Below are 25,683 nucleotides of genomic sequence, written 5' to 3'. Positions count from 1 at the left end.
ACATGGTATTTGGCTTAATTTTTTTTTTTTTCCAAGACACTCTTTTAACTCCTCCCTTCCAGGGCAGTAACACACAGCCCCAGCAATTGGAAGGGCTGTCATGAGCAGTGAGACCTGGCAAAGGCGGGAAGGCCCCAACTGTCCAGGCAGGCCCTTGACTTGCCCACACCCTGCTCCAGAGAGACAGAAGGCAGGGCTCCCAACCCTCTTCTATCCCTGGCAGCCTCAGAGACCTGAAGAATCGCTGACCCAGCTGCCTTGTAGACATTTAAGCCTCCAAAAGGCAAGACCTGGTCCCACAGATTCCAAGCTCTGCCAGCAAAGTAGCCCTTCTCATACTCACATGACTTTTAAGTCCCAGTCTCCACAGGTGACAAAAATTGACTTGACGTTTGGATCTAAGAGGCCTTCCTTCGCCATCCACTCATCGACCCTCTGAAAAGTACACAAGAACAAATGAGATTTTCCTTTTTTTTTTCCCTGAGCCTGTGAAGAGCCACAACAGTGAAACACAGACAAGCTGCTTGTAATCAGAGCAGGAGAAAATTGTAATCTTATCCAACTATGGCCCCCGCTGTGGGCTCTCAGGCTTGGCTGAGAACCACGGAGGTATTTGGAAGACAACCCCTTAGGAAGATTCCGCAGCCCGAGTGTGTAGCCGGAGGGAGACCCTACACTCGCCTATTGCCTAGCAGCCTGCTCCAGATCCCAGCAGGTCAGTTCAAATACCTTGCTCTGACTTGGCTGTTCCTCTCACTGGTCCCCTGGCCCAGCATAGACAGGTTGTTGTCCTGGGGCATGAGAACACAGTAGAAGGAGGCCCCAAACAGGGGCTCCAACCCACAGCTTCACTCATTCATTTATCTGTTTTACTCTTCTACCAAATGTTTATCAACCAAACTTACAAATTTGGTTATTCACCAAATGAAGGTGATGAAAATTTTCACCTTAAGGGTCCCCTTTACTGGACTGGAGCCCCATCCTGACACCTGGGATAGTGCTGCCTGCTCCAGCTGCTAAAAGTTCAAAACTGGCCCCCAACTTCGTATTTCTCTTCTTCATGGTTGAGGATTCAAATTCAGCAGAATATTTTGAAGCCTGAGCTCAATTTCTACACAGGGAGAAAAATTGCTCCTAAACACTCTAAATCCTTCTTTCCCTTCAACCCTTTGATCCATTTATGTGTGCTCACACTGGAAATTCAAATACTAAAATCAGTATACAACAAGAGAAATATCATAAACAATTCAAGACTGGGTGTGGTGGCTCAGGCCTGTAATCCCAGCACTTTGGGAGGCTGAGGCAGGCAGATCACTTGAGGCCAGGAATTTGAGATCTGCCTGGCTAACATGGCAAAACCCCATCTGTACTAAAAATAAAAAAAATTAGTTGGGTGTGGTGGTGCACTCCTGTAATCCCAGCTACTTGGGAGGCTGAGGCAGAAGAATTGCTTGAGCCTGGGAGGTGGAGGTTGCAGTGAGCTGAGATCACACCACTGCACTCCAGCCTAGGTGACAGAGCGAGACTCTGTAAAAAATAAATAAATAATAAATAAAAAGAATTCATGAAGCATTGCCTATTTTTCAGAAGACCCCAGGCATGGAGAGGGAGTCACACCACTGCTTCTACCCATGCAAGAGATTATTTTTTAAGGCTATCTCACATAGTCGTTAAAAATGCAGGATTGGAAGTCAGACACATCTGGATTCCAACCCTTGGCTATTCTATATCCTGGCTGTGTCACTGATGGAGAGTCATTTAAAAGTCATGTAACCTCTCTGAACCTCAGTTTCCTTCATCTATGAAACCTTACACAGAGTTGTTCTGAGAATTAAATGTGATAATGTTTTAAGTACCTACCACAAAACAGGCAGTAGGCTGAGAAGGGGAGAAAGGCAGATCATCATAATACAACAGATCCAGCACTGGAGACGTGACCACAGTGCTACAGGACCAAGAAGAGGAAGTGGCTAGCCCTACCTTTCACAGGGAAAGGAGTCAGAAAAGGCTTCTCAAAGAAGATAACTGAAGTAGGAACCTGACATGGTGGAACATAGTAGAGGATACTACAGGTAGAGGCAAAGGTACATATGCAATAATTTTGTATTTGAAGCAATTATCTGTTAAATGTCTGCTTTCCCTGCGAATATAAGCACCACGAAGGCAGGAACTCTGCCTTACTCACTACCTTAATCTCTCACCCAGCACAGGATCTACTCAAGAGATATTTGCTGGCTGACTGAAAACATGAGTAGGTAGAAGTTTAGGGTGACTGAAGTCCACAGTATACAGAAAGAAAGGACAGAGGCTGGAGGACTAAGTTAGGCCAGACTGTAAAGGGCCTCGTGTGCTCAGCAGGAAATTGAGAGTCCATGGATATCTTTAAGTATCTTAAGTAGGATTACTTCTAGCAGGTATAGGCTGGCTCCCTGGATACCTCTGTGATGCCAGAGGCCCAGCCCACGCTAAAGTCATCCTTGACTAAGGCCAAGGATCCTACCTAGTTCCGCGGCTATAGCAGCCCTATCAACCAGAATGTCAGAGTTGCTCCCCGGTGCCAGACTATGCAGACCATGTGGTCTCTATAAACACTCTTTACAGTCTGTACACCACAGAATCCTCCTCAGCCAAAGAATCTTCCCAAAAGATAAATTCTGGATCCTCTACTGCTGAATGATCTGTCTCCTCAGTTACTCTGGCCCAACTCCTTGCATGTACAGGCATGTGAGTGTGCACGCACACACACGCGCACACACACACGCGTGCACGAACACATGCGCGCACACACACGTGCATGAATCCTTTCCCCAGGGTCACCTAAGAAAAGAGGTAAGGTGAAACTAGGGCTCCCTAAATCAGCATAACCTCCCCCAAGCTCACTGTTTTATATCCCCAAGTTAAGTGCCCCACATATTAGAGGGGCTCCCCGACGCCCCAACTCCTGCACAGTGAAAGAGAGAGCAAGACACAACAGGAGGCCACACTCAGCAAAACTGGGCCCTTATCACAGGAAGCACTCAACACTCACTGGGGTCCCTGGAAGCTTAGGACCCAGGCCATTCGCTTGCACAGCAGCTATTTAGTGAGCACCTTTTACCACGAGTCAGGTAAACATCTAGCTGGCTGCCTGCTAAGGGCCTTGGTTCGGACAAGAAATGAACTCTTTATCTCCATAAACATCTCAGGACTAATGAGATGAAGCGGAGTCCAGTCTGGTCTCCTAGTCCAGCCAGAAACTCTCTTCAAGCTGATACCAGGAATTTTCCCCCCTTACCCACAAAGCATGTAGTAGCAGAAAGTAGCTTCCTGGGTGAGACTCAGAATTCTTTGAGCACCCTGCTCCAGGGCTGGCCTAGAGTTAGCAGGGGTTGCCTCCTCAAGATCACATCTCCTCCTTGACAGGGGCCACTGAAAAAAAAACCCATAACCTCAACAGTCCTGGTTTGGTGCTGGCCCAGAGCAAGTATCTTCCTCCAGGATCCCAGCTACAGATGTTCCAGGAAAAAGGTACCTGTCTTCTGGCATCCCTCAGGAGCCAGGCCCTGGCAGGGGATGGTGGCCGGGACAGAGGAAAGAATGAGTTCCCTCTGTCTCCTTGAGTCTGTTTTAATGGGGAGCAGTCCATGCTAAGGAGCTCCCTTGGTCATAGGAATGAATCTCTTCAAAAAAAGATGGTCAATGTGGGAAGCATCTCAGAGCTCATCTTATCTTCTCCCAATATACTGCAGGTGCCCAAACTCTGACCCCCAACCAGACTGGTCACAGCCTGGGTTCCCACACTCCCAGGGAGAGGAAATACCCTCTGCCGCTGAGGTGAGCCTAAACTTGCCTCTCTGACCCTGGTTCCATCCTTCGGGGGCCCCCACGAAATTCAATCTGCATCTCTCTCCTGCATGGGACAGGATCTCCTGGCTAAAAAAAAGATATCTTGCCCTGCTCCCTGCCACTACGCTACTTCCTCTAGGATGCACACCTCCAGTGTAGATGTGCCGTGCTATTCTTGCAGATATTCTGCTTTCTCCTACGCTTTGATTAAGGTCTGAGCTTTGGCTTTATTGGTCTTAAAAAATAAATAAAGCACCTAATGAGATCCACAGGCTTTTTCTCTTCTCCCCTCACCCCGCCCATAGAGAAAGACATGGAAGGGGGACCTTCTCCCCCTGTGAAAACCTCCAGGCCAGAGGAGGGTGGGAGACAAGCTAAGACCAAGCACTGCCCTTCCTTATTCCCTCGGGCTACAGTGCAAGAAACAGCATCTTAACCTTTTCTAGCTCCCCGAGGAGAACATCCTGGAAGTGTGGTCTCTGCCAAGGGTTTTAAAGTCTTTAATTTGATTTCCCTCACATAGGCAATTGTTGTAATTATTCTGATTAGGAATCATTACCCAGTGCAGCCTCTGCACCCGACAGGCACAAAGCATCCAGCGGCAAGCTGCAGTGGGCCAGGCGGGCCCAGCCACAGCTCCTGGAGGAGCCCTCAGCAAACAAAAGCCATCGATGGGGAGTTCTGGGTGAGTTAATGAAGTGCTCACATGCCACAAGAAGCCAACACTAAAGCTAAACAAAAACACCTCCAGTCCCCGGGGCTAGTCCCACAGTACCAAGCTCAGCTCCCCTACTCCCCAGCACACCCAGCACAGGCTACCCCGGAGCCAGCCAGCACAGGGCCATAGGCCAGGAAGGGGTGGGGGCCCCTCTGCCCAACTCCTGGCAGCACTGGGACATCTTGTCAGAAACCCTGACGGGAACAGCTGGAGATGACAGATCAATGGTTCAATACTCTCAACAGCATGTCACTGATGTGACAGCAAATGTTATTCTAATCAAGCCATAATCATAGTCAAATTACACAGCTACATTCTCAGGAGGGGAGGGAGAGAAAGGCAGCAGGAAGGGGTCAGAGGTCAGGAATTAAAGGTCACTCAACCTACCTCCAGCACTTGCTGCAGGCTTGGCTGACCATCCACCATGGCTTGAATAATCCCGGTGAGCTGAAAGGAAAGAGAAATAACTGATGGGTAGAAAACCAGGGTGAAGGGACTCAAGGCTGAACAGAACCCTTTCCTTTCTGTTTTTCTCCTTCTGCTGTAAAGGGCTCTGATCTGGCACTGCTTTAGGTTCAAAGCCCAACCAGAAGACTTGAGAATAAAGACCTAGGACGCAGGACACAATGTGAGCTTCTCCCATAAAATCCTGCCCTGAAATGGGTGTACACATACACACACTGACCACAAGGCATGTTCTCACACCTGTTTCAGCTTTCAGCTTGCAAACAAATTGATGTTACATGTCTTTTGTATTCAATAGGCTCAATAACTTCCCACAATTACAGTTTCAAGTAAATTCAGCTCCTAGCTTCACAGAAGTTCCTGTAAAACTTGGGGAGTTCTCATACAGGACAGGCACACTTGGCTTCAAGTCCACCCCTTCTCTGAGCCTTGGTATCCAGCACTGCCCCCTGCCACACTCTCCCTAACACCTTCCCTAACATCTATGAAGTCCCACAGGCTCCTATCCTTCACCCTGCATACGTGGGTCATCGATATGAACTAGCCAAGCAAGAGACAGAGTCACCTTTAACTGATGGGGAAACTAAGACAAAAAGGCCTAATGTTCAGACTATGACCTAGAGAATTTCTGACTCAGGCCTATGCTCCACCTAGGTCATGCCTGGGTTCAAACAAGCTTGTTGTTTTCCTTTGTTTTGGTTTGGTTTAAAGTAAAAATATCCCTCAGGCACAGACTGGGGACAGACTACTTAACAAGGATCTGAGGGCATAAGGCCCCCATGTCCTGGACACCAACTGGAAATCACCACCCCCGGCATGTCCCTGGCTACTTTCAGAAAGAGCAGTATCTCAGACTTGCTTGGAAACTTCTTTTTTTTTAAAGTGTGTTGGGGGGGAGATTAAACTCCAATTAAACTATAATTATACTTAATGAATACCAAATACCCAATGCACAGAAATCTCTGGCTCTAAGTGGGAAGGTTATTTTCTCATGGTGACTTACATGGAATGGTAATATACACCTTTTAGGGAGAAATTTTCATTTTAAAAACGCTGAGCTCCTCTAGGTGGGTTTCTGTAGTTCATCAAGTCATTATTAGGTGGTATTTTAAGGAAGTGTAAGGACACAGCCACTCTATTTTATATTCCAGAAACTGTTTTTATATTAATCTGTATTTTAATTGGGTAACAGCTGCTGCCTACAGACTTCCCATGGTCTAAAAGGAAAATAAATTAGAAAGATTAACTACACTGTTGCTTCGCAAAGCTTTAACCCACAGCATGCCCACCCGGCTGGCACCTCCACACCCTTTCCTTGCTTGGAAGACCAAAGAACTGCCCAGGAGAGGGAGGGCCTGAGTCAAAGAGAAGAAAAGATGGTCCACTAAGGGCTGGGGGGCTGGGGGTGGGGGAGTGCCCTCGGTCAGCAGCTTCAATAATCTTGGAGTACAAAGGACTCCTCCTTTTATTTAGTCAATAACTATTCATAGAAAGTCTGCTGCGGGCTGGGCCACATTACAGGAACTAGGGATCCGGCAGTGAAGAAAAATGTAAAAACTCTGCCCTCATGGAATACGCATTCTCGGCAGCCCCTCCTACGCCCAGCCCCAACTAGTACCCAGAGCCTGTATACCTTCCAGAGCCACAAACTGAGTAAGCAGATACCCTGTTTTGCCTCAGTCATGAAGGGGCCAAAGAGAGTCAGGAGGAGGCTTATTACCAATCCCAGATTAGTGACAGACACCCACAGGCCCACCGCTGCCCGTTCTGGTCCAGCTTCTCTCCTGTTAAGCCTAGGGCTTAGACACACCTTCAAGCCTGGAGCTGAGGCTCAAGATCAGGACCATCCTGGAAAAGGCAGACCACAGCTACTCTCACTTCTTAGGAAGCTCCAGGGTCCAAATGTTAGTCTTGTGTCTGGTCTGAGTTTCAGGGGGCAAGGTAAGGTCCACTTCTTCTCTTGGCTCCCACCAACAGTCCCTCAAATGAGCTGAATGCCAAGGGCTTCAAGAAAGTCTCACTCACACAGGAAAGCAATGCACGCTTGCCAAGAGCCCTCCCTCCCTGGAGATAAGGTTTAGGTCAGCACCTGTGTACCCCATAAGCCCCTGCCCTGGGCCCCAGGAAAATCACTGATGTGGGGCAAGAAAATCACTACATCAAAATGGAAAACCAGAGTGCTGCTCCGGGGTTCTGCTGCAGGATGCCTCACTGCAGACTAAGCCCAACTCTCCCACCAGGAGCTGGGGAAATGGAGCTCCAGCATCCTGAGGCTTTCACAAACTCCACTCCAGTGCTCCGTGATCCTAGAATCATCAGCCTGGGAAGAGCCTAGTGAGGTAAGCTCCTTCTCTCGCTATGCTTCCCAGACAACAGCCATTTTCATTTGTGGCCCAGTAAAGCACGGCTCACAGCTGAGTTCCTCAAGGATTTGCATTTAGCCCCCAGAGACACAGGGGCTTGAGCAGTTGGCTCAGCTAGGCAAAGCCTTCTCAGGGAAGGCCTCAGGCCCCTGTATTAATCCCTCCAAGGATGGACCACCCCGTATCAGCTCTGCCAAGGCACTGGGCAAAGAAGGGATGAAATTAAAGTTAGTTCTGGGCTGGGCGTGGTGGCTCGGCGGGCAATCCCAGCCCTTTGGGAGGCTAAGGCAGGAGGACTGCTTGAGCCCATGAATTTGGAACCAGCCTAGGCAACATAGAGAGACCCCATCTTTTTTTTTTTTTTTAGTAAAAATTAGTTCATCTACCTGATAAGAACACCTGTAAGGCTTATACAGGATGCTATGAGGGAACGAGACAATTCTGTTAAATTAATACTGGGAAGTTCTATCTTAGGCCTAACTTAAATCCTTCATGTCACAGTTTAAGCCCAGTCCCACTTGGGTTAATACATGTTTGTAAAAAGCTTTCACTCCTCACAACGAAAGGTACTAGAGCAAAGCCAAGTATTATTAAGCTGAGAACCAGGATTCACAGGCTAAACAGAGCTCAGAGACCTTAGCCACTTAAAGCAGGAGAGGTGAGAGGAAGAATTAATGTGTGCTCTGTGGCTCCTTTCACTGAGGGATTACAGATTAACTCCCACTTCTCCAGACTCAGAAACCACAAGGCAAGGGGCTTTTGACCCTGACTGATAACATGGCTGGTTACTGAGATCCCCTACCCTCACAAGGGCTTTGTCCAGGAATGAGCTGGCTTCATCATAAACACTAGCAACTACAGGAAGCAGCCCAGGAAACTCAGTGCCAATAGCATGTCAGCATCCAGCACTTTCTCCTTTCACAGTTTATCTCCAACACAATCGTATTCTGACACCAAGACAGTTTGTTGATTACATAAGCACTTGTCTCTGGTGTGCAATCTGATAATCAGACCCACTCTTTCTCCTCAGACAAAGAGACCAATAAATCTCACCCTTTATAAGTACAGGTGCAAGACAAAGCCCTTTACTGCATTTAGCAAAATGAGTATTTCTCTAGTTTTTTTCACGATAACAACAACAAAAAGAAGACATGGTTAGGGGCTGTGCAGCAGCCCAGCTGCTAGAGACAGAGACTTGATGAGCTGGAGCAGATTCCAGAGGTCACAGGGAAAGGGCTCGGGAAGGAATGAAACACATCCCATCCTATCTCTGTCAGAACCATGTCTCCAGGCCAACTCTCAACTGAAGCTAAAAAAGGACCTCAAGAAGGGTACTAACACTTTCCTAATATGAAGCAATAAAAGTAAGAGTCTCTCTGTGTGTGCTAGAAACTTATTCAAAGTGGAATCCTTTTTCCTACTGTCCAGTACTGAGCCTGCTTCTCTCCCCACACAAGCATGTGCCCATGTATGTGCACGTCATATGCATGTGCGTGTGTGCGCGCACACACACACACATATATGCTGGGGTTAAGAACTTCTTGTGCACAAGAGAGAAAATCCTGCCAGAGGAACTACTTAAGTATAATCTGGAGGTTTGGGGTTGTTCCTCACACTTACTAATGAGAGATTTCCTCTGGTTGGAATGACCTCCATCCCTACCCGCAAAAGGCACCAACTGCCAGATTGGATGAGGTCTCAGAATGACAGTCCCCATCCTGTGTCTATGTCTCTTGGAGATACAATTCCATCTGGTATGGAGACAGGGCAAAATTTATATGATCTGAGGTTTTCCAAATAAGACTTCACTTACTCAAAATAACAAGTTAGCAGTACAGTTGTTTTTGGGAGAGACAGAAAATAACTTCTTGACAATATTCATTCATTTAAGGGACACCTATCAAGTGTCTACTTGGTAGCAGACCCTAATGATGGGATGGCGACGGATCAGGTCTAGTTTCTTCCCTCAAAGAACTTATAGTCTAGTGAAGAGAGAGATAAATAATTATAGTATAAATTATCTGATCAGTTCTATGTTGGAATAAGCACAACTCAATCTGAGGATCAGGGAAGGTGACCCTAAGCAGAGTCCTGGAGGTCAAGCAGGAGTTGGCAGGGAGAGTGGGAACTCTGTGCAGGCAGAAGGACCATCATGTGAAAAGACAGACTATAAGAGGGCAACCTCTGGGTGAGGGGAGCTAGGTGGGAGACGAAGCAGAGAGGAGATGAGGCTGGTCAAAAAGGGATGGACAAGATCATGGCGAGTTTTGAGCTCTGGAAACCTGAGACAAAGTGGCAGACCCAGTGCCTACAGAACAACCACATTTTCACTTTTAGAACAGGCTTCATAATAAGGATCCCAACCACCACTCCTACTCCCTCCAAATTATGCACGTGCGTCCTTGGATGAAGCTTTCTAGAAAGAAGAAACTGTTCATCATAGCCTCGCAATCCCTCCTCCCATCCCCACAAAAAGTAGCAGCAGCAGCCTCACTCTAAAAGAAGTCCCTCTTCTTCCTATACTCTCAAGCATCCACTCCTGCCCAGGGTCCAGCTCCAGCAGAATTCTGTTCCATTCCTAAACAGGTAGCAAACTTACCAAAATTTGGGCCTGCTTATCTATGTAAGGACAAGAGGACATTAGCCTTTCAGGCCAGTGGAGGGATCAGGGAACTGGCTGGCTTAAAGAAGTCTTTCCTTCCCTTCCCATAAGCAAGGGGATTTTCATCTTCATTAAAATGGTGATTTTTCAAATGGGGCAGAAAAGTCAGATTAGCGCCCCCTGGTGGTATAGGTAAATCCCAGGGGAAAGGGGAAAACCCAGTAGAGGAAGGAGCGAACCAGAACGCAACATCATTAGTTGGAGTAACAAAAGGCTTAAGAGGCTAGGCACCTTGGCAGATAGATGCCTACAGCAAAAGCCCCACCTGGGTCAGTTGGCAAACACTGGCATCGAATTCAGAGCAATTTCGAGGCCTCATATCTGGACTAAGTCAGCCTCAGGGCCTACCAGGGTCAGACACACTCATTCCCAGCCTTCTCACCAAGGAGATTTTTTGGGATAACTCAAGAACCCCTTTCCACCTATTTCATTCACATGTAGCAGACAGGTGTCTAAATGAAGGCACAAAGTCTCTAATGTACCTCAGCCCCAGACTCTTAAAAGATTCTCATCATCCCTGCTACCACACATTCTTAACCCGATTGCACCACAGCCTGTTGGCCACCACTGAGTGTCACAGGGAAAAGTGTGACATGTCACAGGGAAAAGTAGCCACAGAAGGCTTCACACAGTTCTGGGAGTTAGAACTTGCAGGGGCTCCTCCCCTCTGCCAATGGCTCTTTTGAGCCTCCAGCAAGCATCAAAATCTCAGTTAGGCCCAGTTTCACAACCTGTAAAATGGGATCAATACCTCCCTGCTGACAAGGAGGCCAAGTACAGTACCCGCCTAGGATAAGGAGATTTCAGCCTTGGCCAGTCAGGCCTCATGCTTCACTCAGACCACTCTTCTCTTCCCTCGGTGACAGAATGTACCTCTGACAAACAACCTACGCTTCATGCAGGGCCACTTTACAGGAGGACAGAGTAACAATGCCAGAAAGCTAAGAAGGCCTGAACATAACCCTGCCTTGCAAGTGGCTGAAATCTTTACCTCTTGCCCAGGGGCCCTAAGGGAAATTGAACTGGAAAGAACTTGAACCCCAGAAGTGCCATTCTGCTCCTGGTCTCCAAGTGCCGGTCACCAGGAAGGGATGCTGGGGAAGCAGGGGTAGACTAAGCCACTGCTCTCCCTGGGTCCCCAGTAACAACAGTGACCTGAGTGGAGCGTCAGACTTTATAAAACCTAACTGCTAGGTCCAGTGCGCACTTGCCTTAAGCACTGAGAATCCCTATGCTTTCTCTAAGTGGCCTATATAGAGCACCAAGGATTCCAAAATTCCCCTCCCAGCAGCCCTTGCTGCCCACTTCTAGGGCTCTTACCTCTGTACAGAATGGGGTAAGCTGTGGATGGACTACAGGCTGGACATACATGTGAAAGGTAGACTCAATCTCCATGGTCCGGCCATTTAGCTTCAAGATGGGGAACTCGATGATTTCCTAGAGTGCCAAAGATACAGAAAAGGAAAAATAAGTTATTGTAATCGACCATTTCCAACAGTAGCTCCAAGTCAACAAAAAATGAGTGTTTTGGGTTCATTAGCTCCTGCCAGGCCAAACCCAAGATTGAGTGAAACGGCACCAGCAGTTACAATCCTAACCCTCCCACTGCTAATATCCTCATAGGTTCTAGGGACCGGACACAGCCCTCAACCCCATTGTTTCTGGAAACGGGAAGGAAGACAGTGGTGCCATCTGCCCCAGTTTCTCCAACTGGTTCTCTAGCAGAGGCTTGCTAACTCGAGCCCCTAAGAATACCCCCTTCTTTCTCTTGCCCAGGTCCCTGTCCTGAAATGGGTCTGATCTCCTGCCATATAGACAACCAGCCATCAGACCAATGCATAGATTTCCTTGTATGAAGTTTGAACCAAGCTGTTAAGTTTCTTCATTATTTCTTAATTTTTTAAAAAGATAAAAAAGCCAAGGGGATCCCAAAGAGGAGGAGAAAAGTGAGTAACAGTAACAGGAGCTAGCACCTCCCACCTTTCTTTCAGGCAGTACACACTCCCCCTACACCGCCAGCCCAATTGCTTAGCCAGCCCTTCCCAGTCCACTGAAACATAATGGAAGAGAAGGAGGAGGAGTGACAATTTGTTTGGAGTCTCTAAGATTAATTTGTCTCCGCTATTTAATAGAGATGCACAGCACCAAGGTCCTGGTGTGCAAACAGGCTTGCAGAACGCTGGCTGTGCAGCACGCCTCATACATCGCTCCTGGGAAGGGAGGAACACACCAGAGGGAGGAGAGGGCAGGAGAGAGCACATGCGTACCAGAGAGAAGAGGGAAAGCAAGGAGAGAGAATAAAAAAAATTATTGCTTTTTAATATTCAAAAACAGTTTGCAAAATTTAATCAAAGCAGAGGAAAAGCTAACATTTTTACCACTTTGACATTTTTATTAGCGCTTTCATAAATTTTTAAAACATGAATGGAATTAGTTTACAACACACACAAAAAAAAACTGCCCTGAAAACATCTGGAAGAGACAAATAGGAAATAATAAAAAAAATAAATAAAAGCAAAATTCTCTGAGAAAAATTAGCATGTGGAAAGGGCCTCCACTGCAGAGAGAAAGAAAGGGGGCTCTGCCCATTCAGTGGCCCCAATAGCTCCGGCAGCACCCCTTCCCCGGGTCCTTCATTCTGGAGAAGACCTTTCCAGTATCATTAAAATCGAAGTAAACTGGTTCTCTCCAGAGACAGCCTGGAGAAGCAACACGAAACAGATGACACCTGACTGCACTTAGGAAATGAATGACTGGGAAAACACAAGGAGAAATGGTCAATCTCCTTGATGTCCCAGGAAAGTCAGGCATCCTCCCCGCAAAACATACCCACTAATATTGGGCTTGTTTTTAAAGCATCTATTTCAATCCAACACATAACAGTAGGACCGAAAACCAAATCAAGTCCGTCACATTTCATGCTAGAGAGATTCAAAGATTCTGGTTGCCTTGTCTCCGTGGGCTGATCTCCAAAGATGAGGAAGCTGACAGGATCTTACTCCCAGAGATAGAGAGGGCAAAATGGCTGCAAGGCTGAGGCAGAGGGGAGAGAAGGGAGGCCCAGGCTGCTGCTTAGACCAGGTGATACCTCTCCTCTCAAGGTGAAGAGAGGGGAACACTCATTTCCCAATTCCCTGGACCTTCTGTTCCCCATGAAGCATTACATACAGAGTAAACGGGGGTTTGGAACTGAATAACAAAATTGAACACACACCAAAAAAACACACATTGGTCCCCCTGCAAAAAATCAGGTATCCAGGATTTCCAAGAGCCAACTCTGAGGTGTGGCCCATGAGTCAGGCTCATCTGACTCCTGATTTTTCTGATGTGTCCTTCCTCTCCCCCTAAGAAGAAGAAACACTTCCTCAACAGAAAGAGCTCTATAGCGTGGTGAGTTTGGCTGCCCTGGTGTCTAAGGAAACAAATACAGCCAGCTCCTCACTAACAATGTTAGCTGGGCCCACAATGAAATTTAACCTGTGACACAACTGTACTTTTCATTTAAACTTTCATTTGGAGAGCAGCAGTGTTTGGAGACCTACAGTTTGTCCTGCTAATAAAGACAAGTGTTGGGACCTTTAAGGATGTCATTCATCTTTGGCTTTTTATTAAATTCAATTTTCTTAAGCCCATGATACATTATGAAATTAGGAGTTGACATTCCTCTGGAAATAAAAATATCTATCAAACATAAATAGAAAAAAACCCTCTATTACCAAGAATTTATGGCTTAAAGTTGATCTCTTTCCACTTTTTTACAAGCACATGGTTTGTTTTAGATATCCGAAATGCTATTATAGATCTAGGATTTCATTAGTATTTATTATAAAATACTATGTGCTTCAGCTTCCACTCTGACCAGCACCAAGTCAGCATCCCCAGCACACTTTCTAGAAATCTGGCCTTTGGGTTTCCCCATTGCAGCAAATAACAGCAAATACTGCAGCTCAATATTCAGACTTTCCTGATGTTCGCTTCCTCACCCAGAGGGAAATGGGGCCAACTAAGTGCTGAGACTCAGAGCCATGCTCCCAGAGAGGAAGAACAAGCCAGACTCGCATCCATGCACAAAAAAAAAAGGAAGGGGGTAGGTCCCTGAAATTCTCAGGGGGCCTAGACCCAAGGCCCAGGACACATCAAATTTGGCCTATTATAAACATATCTCTGATAATGCTAGCTTATCAGCCAAGCCTTCTTCCCAAGACCAAGAAGAGGCAGTTTCAAGGGCCAGTCTCAAAACATGACTTTTCAGGGGCCCTTTCTCCACAACATGAGGAGCTGTTGTAACAATGAGCCTGCACACTGGCATATTCACTTGAGCCACTGAGGATGCAAAAGAGAAGCTTCTGAGAAAAGACCCTCTGAGAAGTTACAGAAGCAAGGACCTCACTGAGGCACTTCTTACCTTCCCATGTTGCCCAGTCAGTACTTCCATACTTCCCAGAACCTTAAAATACTGGCCCAAACAGCCCAGTAGTGGGAGAGGTGCCCCAATCTGCATCAAGTTGGCACAACTCTGCAGCCAGGGCACCTGGAGCATGACAAACATTTTGACGATTTTTAGCTGATAATGATCAGAGATGGAACCCCATCGCTACAGGTTAGTGGCATTAATCCCAACACAAAGATTTGTGACAATGTGCCCAAGTGCCAGCCACTATGTCCAGTTGCTCAGATAATGAAACTGTTATTCCTGACCCTCACCTTTTCTCTCAGCCAATTTCATCACTCCCCTAGGAAGGTTTATTTCAGAAACAGTTTTGTGTAAAAGTAGCACCAGGAAGGAAGGAAGGACCAGTCATATTTACCAGCCCTCTTTCCCTATCCTAATAAGAGCTTCACAGTTCTTTGCCTTTGTATGCCATTTGCATTTAATTAAACTACCTGAGTGCCTACTTTGTGTAGGCTATCAGACAGGGGCTGGAGCAGGACTAGAGATAAGATGTAGTCTCCACTTTGGAGAAGTGCATGGACTATGAGTAGAAAAGACAGGCAAACAAATAAAGAACAGTACACCGTGATAAATACCTTAGTGGAGGGACGTACACTGTGTTATGTTTTTCCATTTACAAAAGCGTAGTTTCACATACATTTTCTTATTTTACCTTCCTTAATACTAGGAGATAGGTTACATCATCATCACCATCACCATCTTCAGGTCATAAATCAATACTATTAAGCATCCACTATTCACCAGGCAGGGGCTGGCTGTAGACACAGAGATGAATACAATGAAAGGTGGCTTCTTTCTCTGAGATGCTCAAGTCTGGGCAATGGGTGGAGAGGAGCTGGCCTCCAGTGCTCTCCAAGACACGTGGAAAATGCAATCATTTTATTCCATTTATTGTATACTACATGGCAGATACTGTGCTAAGAGGAATGATCTCATTTAATCCTCCTAACTCATGAGGTGGGAATCATAGTCATCCCTATTTCACAAATAAACTAAGGCCCAAAGATGTTAATTCACTTGCTCACACTTACGCTGCTTGTGAGGGACAGAGCTGGAACTCCTAAAGGGGAAAATGAGAATGAGACTTAAAAACTGAGTAGGATTAGCAGCTTTCAAAATCTGAAGGGTCAAGAAAGATCTGGTTCTCTTAGTCTAAAAGGTTATCCTGTAGAGAACTCCAGTCTACTATCTCCTAGAAACAGAGTCTGCTCTCAAATTTTAAGAGCAATGAATGTGGACTATCCAGGCAGAAAAGTTCTAGAGGTTTGCTACTGAAAAGATTCCACCATGGCTGCAGTAACACAGATGGCAAGGCAGGAACCATGTGCCTTCAGTGTGATCTCTAGCACCTAATTCCTATGCTGGCACACCAGCTTCACTCTCTCAACTTTTGTTGGGTAAACATATGAAAGAGCTGCTAAGTGGAGGATACAAGCCAAGGGCCTGGCTGTACCAGAAGACACAAAACTCTCCGCAGAATCAGAGAGGGGAAATGATCTGCCTAAGATGTCAAAGATGGTCAGTGATACAGCCAGGATTCAAACCCAGACATTTAACAGTTCAAAGCACTTTCTATCAGATCTACTCTCATCTCTAAGTGGTTTCCTCCCTCAACTACTACAAACCACCAAATCCCAGTCTTACCTAGGGTAATCAACCATCTTGTTGATCAGGACCAAGGGTTTCCTGCAACATGGACTCTTCTTTTTTTTGAGATGGAGTCTCGCTCTGTCGCCCAGGCTGGAGTGCAGTGGCGCGACCTCAGCTCTGCAAGCTCCGCCTCCTGGGTTCACGCCATTCTCCTGCCTCATCCTCCCGAACAGCAGCTGGGACTACAGGCACCCGCCACCACGCCCGGCTATTTTTGTATTTTTAGTAGAGACAGAGTTTCACCATATTGGCCAGGCTGGTCTCAAACTCCTGACCTCATGATCCGCCTGCCTTGGCCTCCCAAAGTCCTGGGGTTACAGGCTTGGGCCACCACGCCCGGCCCCTAACTGCTCTCTAATTGCTCAGCTAGGAACCCCCAATGATTTCCTTCATAAACGGAGGACACAATGGCAACAGCATTTCAAATGAAATTTCACACCCACAATCAGTAGATTACAAGAAATAAATGTGTAAGTTGCTTTTGGGGTATTCAAACTCCCTTCAACTACAGTGTCTGCAGCAATACAAATACATTTGAAGACGGAACAACAAGAAGAGGATTTAAGTAGAAGGGACTTAGGTTAGACTGTTGGAATTCATAAAAATGGGACAGAGGGTTAATAAATTCTGGTTTTTGTTTGTTTGTTTTTGAGACAGGGTTTCGCTCTGTTACTCAGGCTAGACTACAGTGGCACGATCTCAGCTCACTGCAACCTCCGCCTCCCAGGTTCAAGTGATTCTCATGCCTCAGCCTCCCAAGTAGCTGGGATTACCACACCCAGATAATTTTTGTGTTTTTACTAAAGACAGGGTTTCGCCATGTTGGCCAGGCAGGTCTCGAACTCCTGGCCTCAAGAGATCTGTCCACCTTGGCCTCCCAAAGTGCTGGGATTACAGGCCAGAGCCACTGCGCCCAGCCCAGAGGGTTTAATAGAGTAGCATTCTAGCCCTTTTTCCCTAGGCGTAGATTCTCCTCTGCCTGAGCTGATGTTTCTATGTCCTATCTGAAATAAGAGAATGATCAGATCATTTTTCATGGCTTCCCCCTCTTAACCTAGGAAGAAGGAACTGGTTTTCCTTCATAACAACTAATCTATTCCTTCAACCCTCAGAAGAAAATTCCAAAAAGTGTGTGTCCCTGCACTGAAAGGTTTGATAAAATCTAAAAGCAACACATAACACAAGGTAGAAAATGCAGTCCCTGACAAATATGTCGGTTCTACCCAAATATTTAGTTTTGGATAAAAGTCTCATGCAAAGATGGTCCCTTTCTCCAAGGATCAAGGAGCCTCCCGGCCACAGGGAAGAGGGGAAGTTGGATGGGAAAAGTGAGGGCTACACTGGGCAATGGGGTACGGTTTGCAATAACAGTTTCTCCCTTGGAAAAAAAAAAAAAAGACATTTTATGCACAAGGAGCTTATTTCTTAAACAAACACTCATGGTTTTGATTTACACCACAGTCTGCTCCTAAATAATTTATGGCGGGTTAAATTTATTGCCAAGCCCTGGATGGCTGCAAATTCGAATTGCCAAATAATTAGATTTTAGGGCAAAGCTTATAAATTACCCGTCGATTTGTCCGGACTTGTTTGTCAGTTGCTTTGTGCTTCGGGTCATCTTTGGCATTTGGCTGTTTGGGTTTTAATTGCTGATTTACACTTTGACAGATGAGAGCTGATGCTCGAAGTTTCAGGACAAGGAAGGGTAAAAAATCGGAGCTTTAAAAGCCTGATTTTTCACCTACATGTCCCCCCTCCCCATCTCCATAGACCCCAAAGCAATTAAAATATAGAAAAGAGGCTGAAAATAGACACTGCTATTCTTTATTCGAGGAAGGTATGGGCGCAGAGTGAATTATAATTTACCTTTATGGAAATCTGAATTTTTCAAACAACACAATACCAATAAATGAAGCAGACAAAGTCTTAGAAACCACATCCTCACCCGAGGTGTGCACACCTGCGTCTACCTCTGTATGCACATGACTCAGAAACAGCCACAGTTCAAACATTTTTACATACTCAATTGTAAATAACTTCAGATATTAGTGGCCTCTGGGAAGCCGACCCTTCAGGGCACCAACAACCAAATGATTTCTTTGTAGCTACCTGTATACACACATTTGTCATGAAATTAATTTAAACAAATCTCAGGTCATGTGCTAGAGAGGTCCCCTGGAGGCATCACTAAGGAAGGGCCTAGAAGTGCAAGGGTGCCAAGCCCAAAAAATCTCTCTGGATAGTACCCTGGCTCTATCACTATGTTGATAAGAGGGCCTGATCTCTCTGTGTTTCCCAGAGAAGCAGGGCCTGCCTCCCAGTCACCTGCTGTATCCCAACAGCTTACAATGAGGTTGTGGATCAGAATAATACTAGTACTAATTCTACGAATAAGAGCTAATACCTATAAGCCATTACATATCGAACACTGTTTTGAGCATTTAATATGTTTAACTCAGTTTATCCTCCCATCAGTCCTGTAAGAATGGTGCTATTATTAACCCCACTTTGCCAATAAGGCAACTGAGGCATAAAAGAGTACAAGTAACTTGCCCAAGGTCATACTACCAGTAGGTAGTCACGACTCAAATCCAGACAGTCCAGTTTTGGAGTCCATGCTTTTAAACACTATGCTCTACTGATTCTCATCAGAACAGCGTCTACCTCAGCTCCCCTCACTTTGAAGGTCCCAAGTCCACATTCTGGGACTTGGGCACATGCAGCCAAAGCCTGTTCCATCAGTTACCCAACGAAATGAAGGAAAGGCATGAGTCTTGCTCAAGATCACAAGACGAATTAGAGACTTAGTTAGACAAAGACCATTTTTCAAACCAATCCAAATATTGCCTTAAGATACACTAGCTGGGGGTGAAGAAATGGCGGTGAGTAACAAGTGATCAAGACAGGACCAGGCCCACTCAGGCAGACTGAGAGTTCTGGTCAGACCACTTGACCAGGAGCCCAGGGAAGCTGGCTGGGCTACAGGAGGCCTTACTCAGTAATCCCCATCCATAGCCCCAGGGACTGCTGATCTCTTCACAGAATACTGCATGCCCGTGGGGTGGTTCATAGATTCCCTGTTCTCTGCCCACAAGTGACAGCCAGCAGCCAGGAAGGTAAACAGTTGTGCTGGCATGACAATAGATTTTTTAAAATTCACTGACTAGTAAGCAAGCAATACACAGACTGATACCCCCCCACAATGCACTGAACACATTTCTCATACATTGTCCCATATGATCCCACATCTCTGTGAGCAGTTTTACAGATGAGAAAGCTAAGAGGGTCAACTGTTGTCAAACCACAGTCCCATCACTTGAGAACTTGTTAGAAATGCAAATTTCTGGCCTCCACCCTAGTCTTTCAGAATCAGAAGCCCTGGGGATGGGGCCAGCAGCCTTGGTTTTAACTGCCCTCCAGGTGACTCTGATGCTTGCTGAAGTTTGAAGTTTGAGAACCGCTGGTCCAGACTACAGCAGTGTTTCTCAGACTTCAAATGACCTGAGGAATGTGTCAGATTGCAGATTCTATCTCAGCTCTGGAGTAGGGCCTGCCTGACATTCTGCATTTCTAACAAGCTCCCAGGTGATAAGGATGCTGCTGGTTCTCAGACCACAATTTAAACAGCAAAGGTGTAGTCTAGAACATCTATGTGACTAACTCCTTATCGCTGAGGTACTGACCAAGTGAGAATCAGAGCCCAAGGCTCTCAGCTCCCCTCGCAGAGCGAACCCTTACTTGGCCCACTTTAAGCACCCGAGTTAAGCCCTCTAAGTCTGCTAACCATCCCTAGCTCTTACTGCCGACATTTCATCCACCTTGCTGCCAAGAGCTAGGGCAGAAAAACAGGCCTGTCACATCCAAGAACTTCATAGAGTAGACTGGCACATCTCTGTCAGGAAGCGAGCAAAAAGTCTTCTTGTCATGGCAGTGCCTGCCTCCTTTCGGAATACTGTCAAGACCAGGGCATCAGCTACCCTCAGAGTGCTCAGCACACTACTGTCTCAGCCCTGCAGAAAAAAAACCTTCCTCTGTCCAGATGGAAGCAGGACTGGATACCTCTCCTATGAGAAGACCACTCATTACATACACAAGCCAGGAGCTTATCTGGTCTATCTAACTGCCTCTGGTCCTGAGAAAGGCCTCTCCAACCCTGGCCACAAATTTGGAGCTGCATTACAGAATTCCTGTATATCCTAAGGCACCTGCTTGGGGACTCCTTGCTATCCTCACCAGCCACCACATTCAACACCATACACCATGAATTTCCTTTCAGGTCTGCCCCCGACATTGTTTCTCCAGTCACATTACCTTTCCAGTGAAAGCAGACCTGATCAAAATGCCATGTTTCATCTCATTCATCAGCCCTACCCACCATCTGCAACTACCAATCCCGTTCAGTTGATCAGTTGGCCTTTAAAATGCTGCTAGTGCTGTGAACAATGCAGACATGGTTCCTGCATTTCCAGACAATGCAATCTCAAATCTTGGCTCTGTTTTGTCACACTTTTAGAGAGCAAGATTCCAAGCTTTCTAGCCAGTTATTATCCTATCTACCTAACCATTACTACCTACCTCCTGTAGGCCAATGGCCAAACAATGCATCAAATAGGTCCTAGAGGAATAACTACCCACATTACCGCTAAGGAACTCAACTACAACAGCGCTGCCTGTTATGTTCTCCCTGATACGGATCTTCTACTCAGAGTACCCCATTTACAACAACTATAGATTCCATGCGCCACTCCTTAAGAAACGTCAGTACCACTGACTCCTCAGTAGCCCACTAGTATCCAAAAGAGTTATGAGCTACATAAGAACATGGTTCTCAAGCTTGTTTCCTTCCCAGCACACCTAAAGGTTACAACATGTAACTTCTCCCCATTTTCACCATCGCCAACCAACTAACAACCTAGTCCAACCCACTAGCATCTTTCTCAAGTACTGCATCTGTACCAGTCTCCCAACATACATTTTTAACCTCTTGGAACAACTTCCTTTCAATTCCCATAAACTTTGGTTTACAACATCTATTTCTGTTTCTTCTTTTCCACTCAGTAACACATTCAAATTTCCTTTTCAGGCTCCCCAATGAACACTCCTTTACTTTCAGCAACATCGGCATCTCCAAATAAGTGCCTCTGCCAGCACCGAACCCTCAGATTAGCCCTTGGCTGGAATGGCCTTCCAGGACTAGATACTGACCACAGCACAACAACAGAAGTAGAGCCACTTGTGTATCAGATCTGTTTTGCCGCCCACTGACCTTCCAGATCTCCTTACTGGCCAACTACATGCAGGGACAGGACTAAAACAGCAGCCTATCCCAAGGCACCTCTACATCCAAATAAAAGCTGCCCTGGGCCGGGCGCGGTGGCTCAAGCCTGTAATCCCAGCACTTTGGGAGGCCGAGACGGGCGGATCACGAGGTCAGGAGATCGAGACCATCCTGGCTAACACGGTGAAACCCCGTCTCTACTAAAAAATACAAAAAACTAGCCGGGCGAGGTGGTGGGCGCCTGTAGTCCCAGCTACTCGGGAGGCTGAGGCAGGAGAATGGCGTAAACCCGGGAGGTGGGGCTTGCGGTGAGCTGAGATCCGGCCACTGTACTCCAGCCTGGGCGACACAGCGAGACTCCGTCTCAAAAAAAAAAAAAAAAAAAAGCTGCCCTGATGTTTGTCTCTCCCTCCAGATTTCTCCTTTCTGATTTACCTCCTTTCTGACTCTCCCAACACCTGACAGGGTTTTGTCCATGGCAGCAGCATCAATACATATAAACGCCTTTCTGCCTGTGCCAGCCTGTTCACCCTTCTGCTGCAGACCTGCCAGCCTTTGATGGGGGGGGAGCTGGTGTCAACGTGGGTACACTCTTGTTTCAGGCTTTCAGGTTATGGCCCGATTTTCACAGCTAGAGCTCAAAACTCATCACATAAATGTAAGGCTGTGGGGGTTTTTTAAGTATTGTGAACACCCAGGATAAGAGGATAAAAAATAATCATCCCAATGGCATCTTAATCAAAATGATGCAAGATCCTTTTTCCCAATGAGACACAGAGATGGAGAAAGGGTCTCCTGATATCAGTTTCCTCATGTCAAACAATGGAGATCAGTCTACAAAAGAAACGTAATCAAGAGGGGAGAGGAAAAGCAGGGCAGGAAGGAGGTAGGGAGAAGTGAAGCCTATGGACTTAACCTAAACACTCTTAGATTTCACTTCCCCCACTGCCCCCACTTTCCGACCTGCTGGCTTGCTTTTTATGGCTATACCTGTTGCCAATGCTCAGAGGAAGCTCAGCCTCCACCCCCATGCCCTCCAGTCCCTTCTGCTCCCACTAATCTCCACATTACCCAGACCTTCCTGCCTCTTCATCAGTCACTCCTTCCACACTAATCTCAATGTTAGTCAGTCAGATGTTTATCTTTTTGAAGGGTCTAAACCTCCCTGGTCTATTGAAGGTGGGTCCTAGCAGATCCAGATCCAAATTCCCAGTATTTTTTTTTTTTTTAAGCAGGGGGAAGGTGAAGGGGAGGCGTCATGTCATGTCATTCCCCAGCCTCTGACTCTTCCTGGAGACCTAGCAGCCCACCCAAATGCTATGCTGAGGTATCAGCCTCCTGAAAATGCCTCAGAGCCTTAGTCTCCCTGAAAATACCTCAGAGCCTTAGCTCACACCATATCCACTTTCACCCACACCCTTTTACCCACATTTTATTGGGTAAGATGCTCTTAAGCCTCTTCTAGCTTTTGTACTTTCACTTATAGCATCCCAATAAGACCTTCTAGCTCAAATGTGAGAAACAGCATAAAACTGATATATACAATCCAACTAACTGAACAGTGAAATACTTGCCAGGTTCCAAGTCTTTATTCTCCTTCTACCTCATTTGCAACGTTTCCACAAACAAGCCTGCAATCAAGGTCAGTTTTTCCAGACTTAGGCCATTGCATTCTGGCTTACTACGTGAACCCCTTCTTCTTTTCCTGCTATAATAGTTCTGAACGGCCTCAGGCCCACTTGGCCCTCTCTGGTCTCCTGAATTTCTTACAACATGAAAACTCTGCAGCCCTCCCGCACACTGTGAGCAGGGCTGATCATTCCCATCCTTTGTGCCCCACTGTACCCAGCACTTACCCATGTCATGGTAGTTCTCATACGGCCTAATGGTTGTCACACAAATGTCTGCCCTCCTTGACTATGAGCTCCTTGAGGGGAGGGACCATTTCCTGTCTTTATACCCCCAGCATCTAACACAGAGCTTGAAGTTACTATCCAAAGAGTAAAAAGAAGCCTTTTCATTGCCTCTAAGGTGGTTACAATGAGGTCTTCCCCATTCCTTTGCTGACTTAGCTGGTTTTGTCATGTCCAACAAAAACTTTAAAAGGCAGCTCAGTGTCACTGTTATTTTACAGTCCCTGATTTCATTCACCATTTATCAATGGCCCTATTCTTTAGAGCTCTTCCCCACCACCAACCTTAGCCCAGTGTCTAAAATATCTGCATTCCAACAGCTGTCTCAGCCCTGGGGAGGCCACCAGGATAATAAGAGGCTGGGGGGATGTTTCCTGATTTGCACTAAATTATGTGGTGATTTTGTTACCAGTGACTCAGTGTTCCCCAAGGAAAGTTCCTGGCCCCACCCCCAGGCAACTCCACAGCCTACTACACACCATGGCAGCTTAAAGGTATAAGCCCTGGGGAAGGTGGAGAAGCAGTCTGAATAGAGCAAATAAACCGCTTCGATCCTGCCTCTGCTATGCCAAACACACAAGGCAGCGCCACCATGCATCAGTGCTCCATTCCCTGAGATGTATATTTTACTTCTACGTTGCTATGTCTGCTCCAAATACAGACAGGCCCTTCGTGAAGTCGCAATACGGCCAAGACTCGGACACAGCAAACGCTTGTTCCCATTCCGGGAGTACTAGTGAGGAGCCACAGTGGGAGCCAGGGGGAGGCCCAACCTTATGAGGGACCACCAGGAAACAGCAGCCTGTGGAGGAAGATGGCTTTGGAAGGAGGAGGGGCAAGTACCACATTTATGGAGGCAGTGACAAAAAAGACAAAGGGGCCTAGTGGGCTGTCCCATTCCCACCATCACTGGCCATCAATAGAGGAATTCATTTATAGTGACCCTGAAAGAAGAGATGTGTTAAAGTAGAGATATAACTAAAAAGAAAGGCAATAATTGCACTGATGGGCAGGGGAAAAATTATTCCAGGAGTCAGGAGCCTGTGCAAGAACACTTAAGGCTCACACAGTCGTCATAACTCAGCCCCCTCAAGCATTTTGTGCTCTGCTTATGGTGTTAACTTTAATGTCTTAACATATAACACCATCCACACTAACACAAAATACTACACACGCCAGATGAGGCTGAGTTATAGTTGCTGTGGGAAGCATAACTTTGAATTTCCTGATTTTGGTGCATTTAATCTCAACCATAATGTTACATTAATGTCGGTATTGCATTTCATTTCCCAGTTTAGAAGAATAGCGTCAGTGCCTTCGCCTGTCTGTACAGAAAAAAGTGCGTGCTGACTGGGGCCACAGACAGAGGGACCGCAATCCAAGGATTAGGCTCTCCAGGAAAAAGACCTGGGCCCCATCCCTCCCGACTGGAGGAGTTACAACAAGGACAAGCAAATGGGAAGGGAAGGGTGGGTTCTTTCTCCAGGGAATTGCTTTTCTGTTCACTTAGTCACGGCGGGAACCAAGAACAGAGAGAAGGAAAGAAGCTAAGCATGGAGCAAAGAGCAATGTGTGGGGCAGGGCGGGGAGGCAGTACGTGGGGTTAAGAGGATTTCTGCCTTTCAGCCTCGAACGAAGGAGAAAGAAATCAATATAGTTCGCTTTGTAGGGATCTTAACCAATTTCCTGTAAAGTTTTCCAAAATGTCTCTTTCACAAAAGACTAGTAACGATGTGGCAACTCTAGGTCACACTGAAACCCTCCGCATCTCTTCTATATCAGCCCTTTCTGTCACCATCAACCCTCCCCACCTACCCTTCAAAAATAACAGCATCTGGACAATTTTCTGGAAACGAGAAACTCCTTTACTCATAGTTCTAACTCAAAATGCAGATGGACTCTCTTCAAGGTTTCCGTAAAAGGGAAAAAAATGCCCCTGTGGACAAAGACCAAACACTAGAAACCTCAACCCCAAAGGTCATTTTTCTCCAAAGGTATGGGCACTTGAATACAGATGAGAAGGCAAACAGTCAGTGGGGCTGCTGCAGAGCAGAGACAAAAAGACTACCCAGGAGCCTGACGGATGGCCAGAGCACTCGGGGAGGAAAGCAGGTAGCCGCCAGGATGGCAGCTTCTCAGATGGGGAGAGCTGGGCTGCACCCTCCCTCCCTGGTCATCCAGACAGCTAAGGTTACCTCCTCCTCCCAACGTGCTGTGGCCTATACCTCATTTTCCTCACTTACATTTGCTTTGGTCTCTTCTGAACACTGAGGTGGTGAGCGAACTTGCCCCAAGGTTAAAGATACACAATTAAAGATCCCACCAAAGCTTTCAGGCTGCTCTCTGGGCCTCAGGG

At 46.6% G+C, this 25,683-nt stretch overlaps 1 protein-coding gene across 16 annotated transcripts in view; it reads right to left on the bottom strand.

The window, feature by feature from the left end:
* ERI3 (ERI1 exoribonuclease family member 3) overlaps window positions 1-25,683 on the bottom strand; it is a 134,469-nt gene that overhangs the window by 87,392 nt on the left and 21,394 nt on the right. For all 16 annotated transcript variants that reach the window (XR_012421083.1, XM_065523518.2, XM_015436967.4 and 13 more), the window contains 3 exons: window positions 11,354-11,470; window positions 4,931-4,990; window positions 344-435 (listed from right to left, as the gene is read on the bottom strand). Coding sequence is in view for 15 of the 16 variants with exons in the window: in XM_065523518.2 (XP_065379590.1) it covers window positions 344-435; window positions 4,931-4,990; window positions 11,354-11,470 (269 nt within the window). In the remaining variant the exon portion in view is untranslated. The remainder of the gene's footprint in view (window positions 1-343; window positions 436-4,930; window positions 4,991-11,353; window positions 11,471-25,683) is intronic.

Source organism: Macaca fascicularis, chromosome 1, assembly GCF_037993035.2.
Source record: "Macaca fascicularis isolate 582-1 chromosome 1, T2T-MFA8v1.1".
In the NCBI taxonomy this organism is placed as follows: domain Eukaryota; kingdom Metazoa; phylum Chordata; class Mammalia; order Primates; family Cercopithecidae; genus Macaca; species Macaca fascicularis.
The sequence above is the reverse complement of the archived record's forward strand: the minus strand, read 5'-3'. Positions and strand labels throughout refer to the sequence as shown.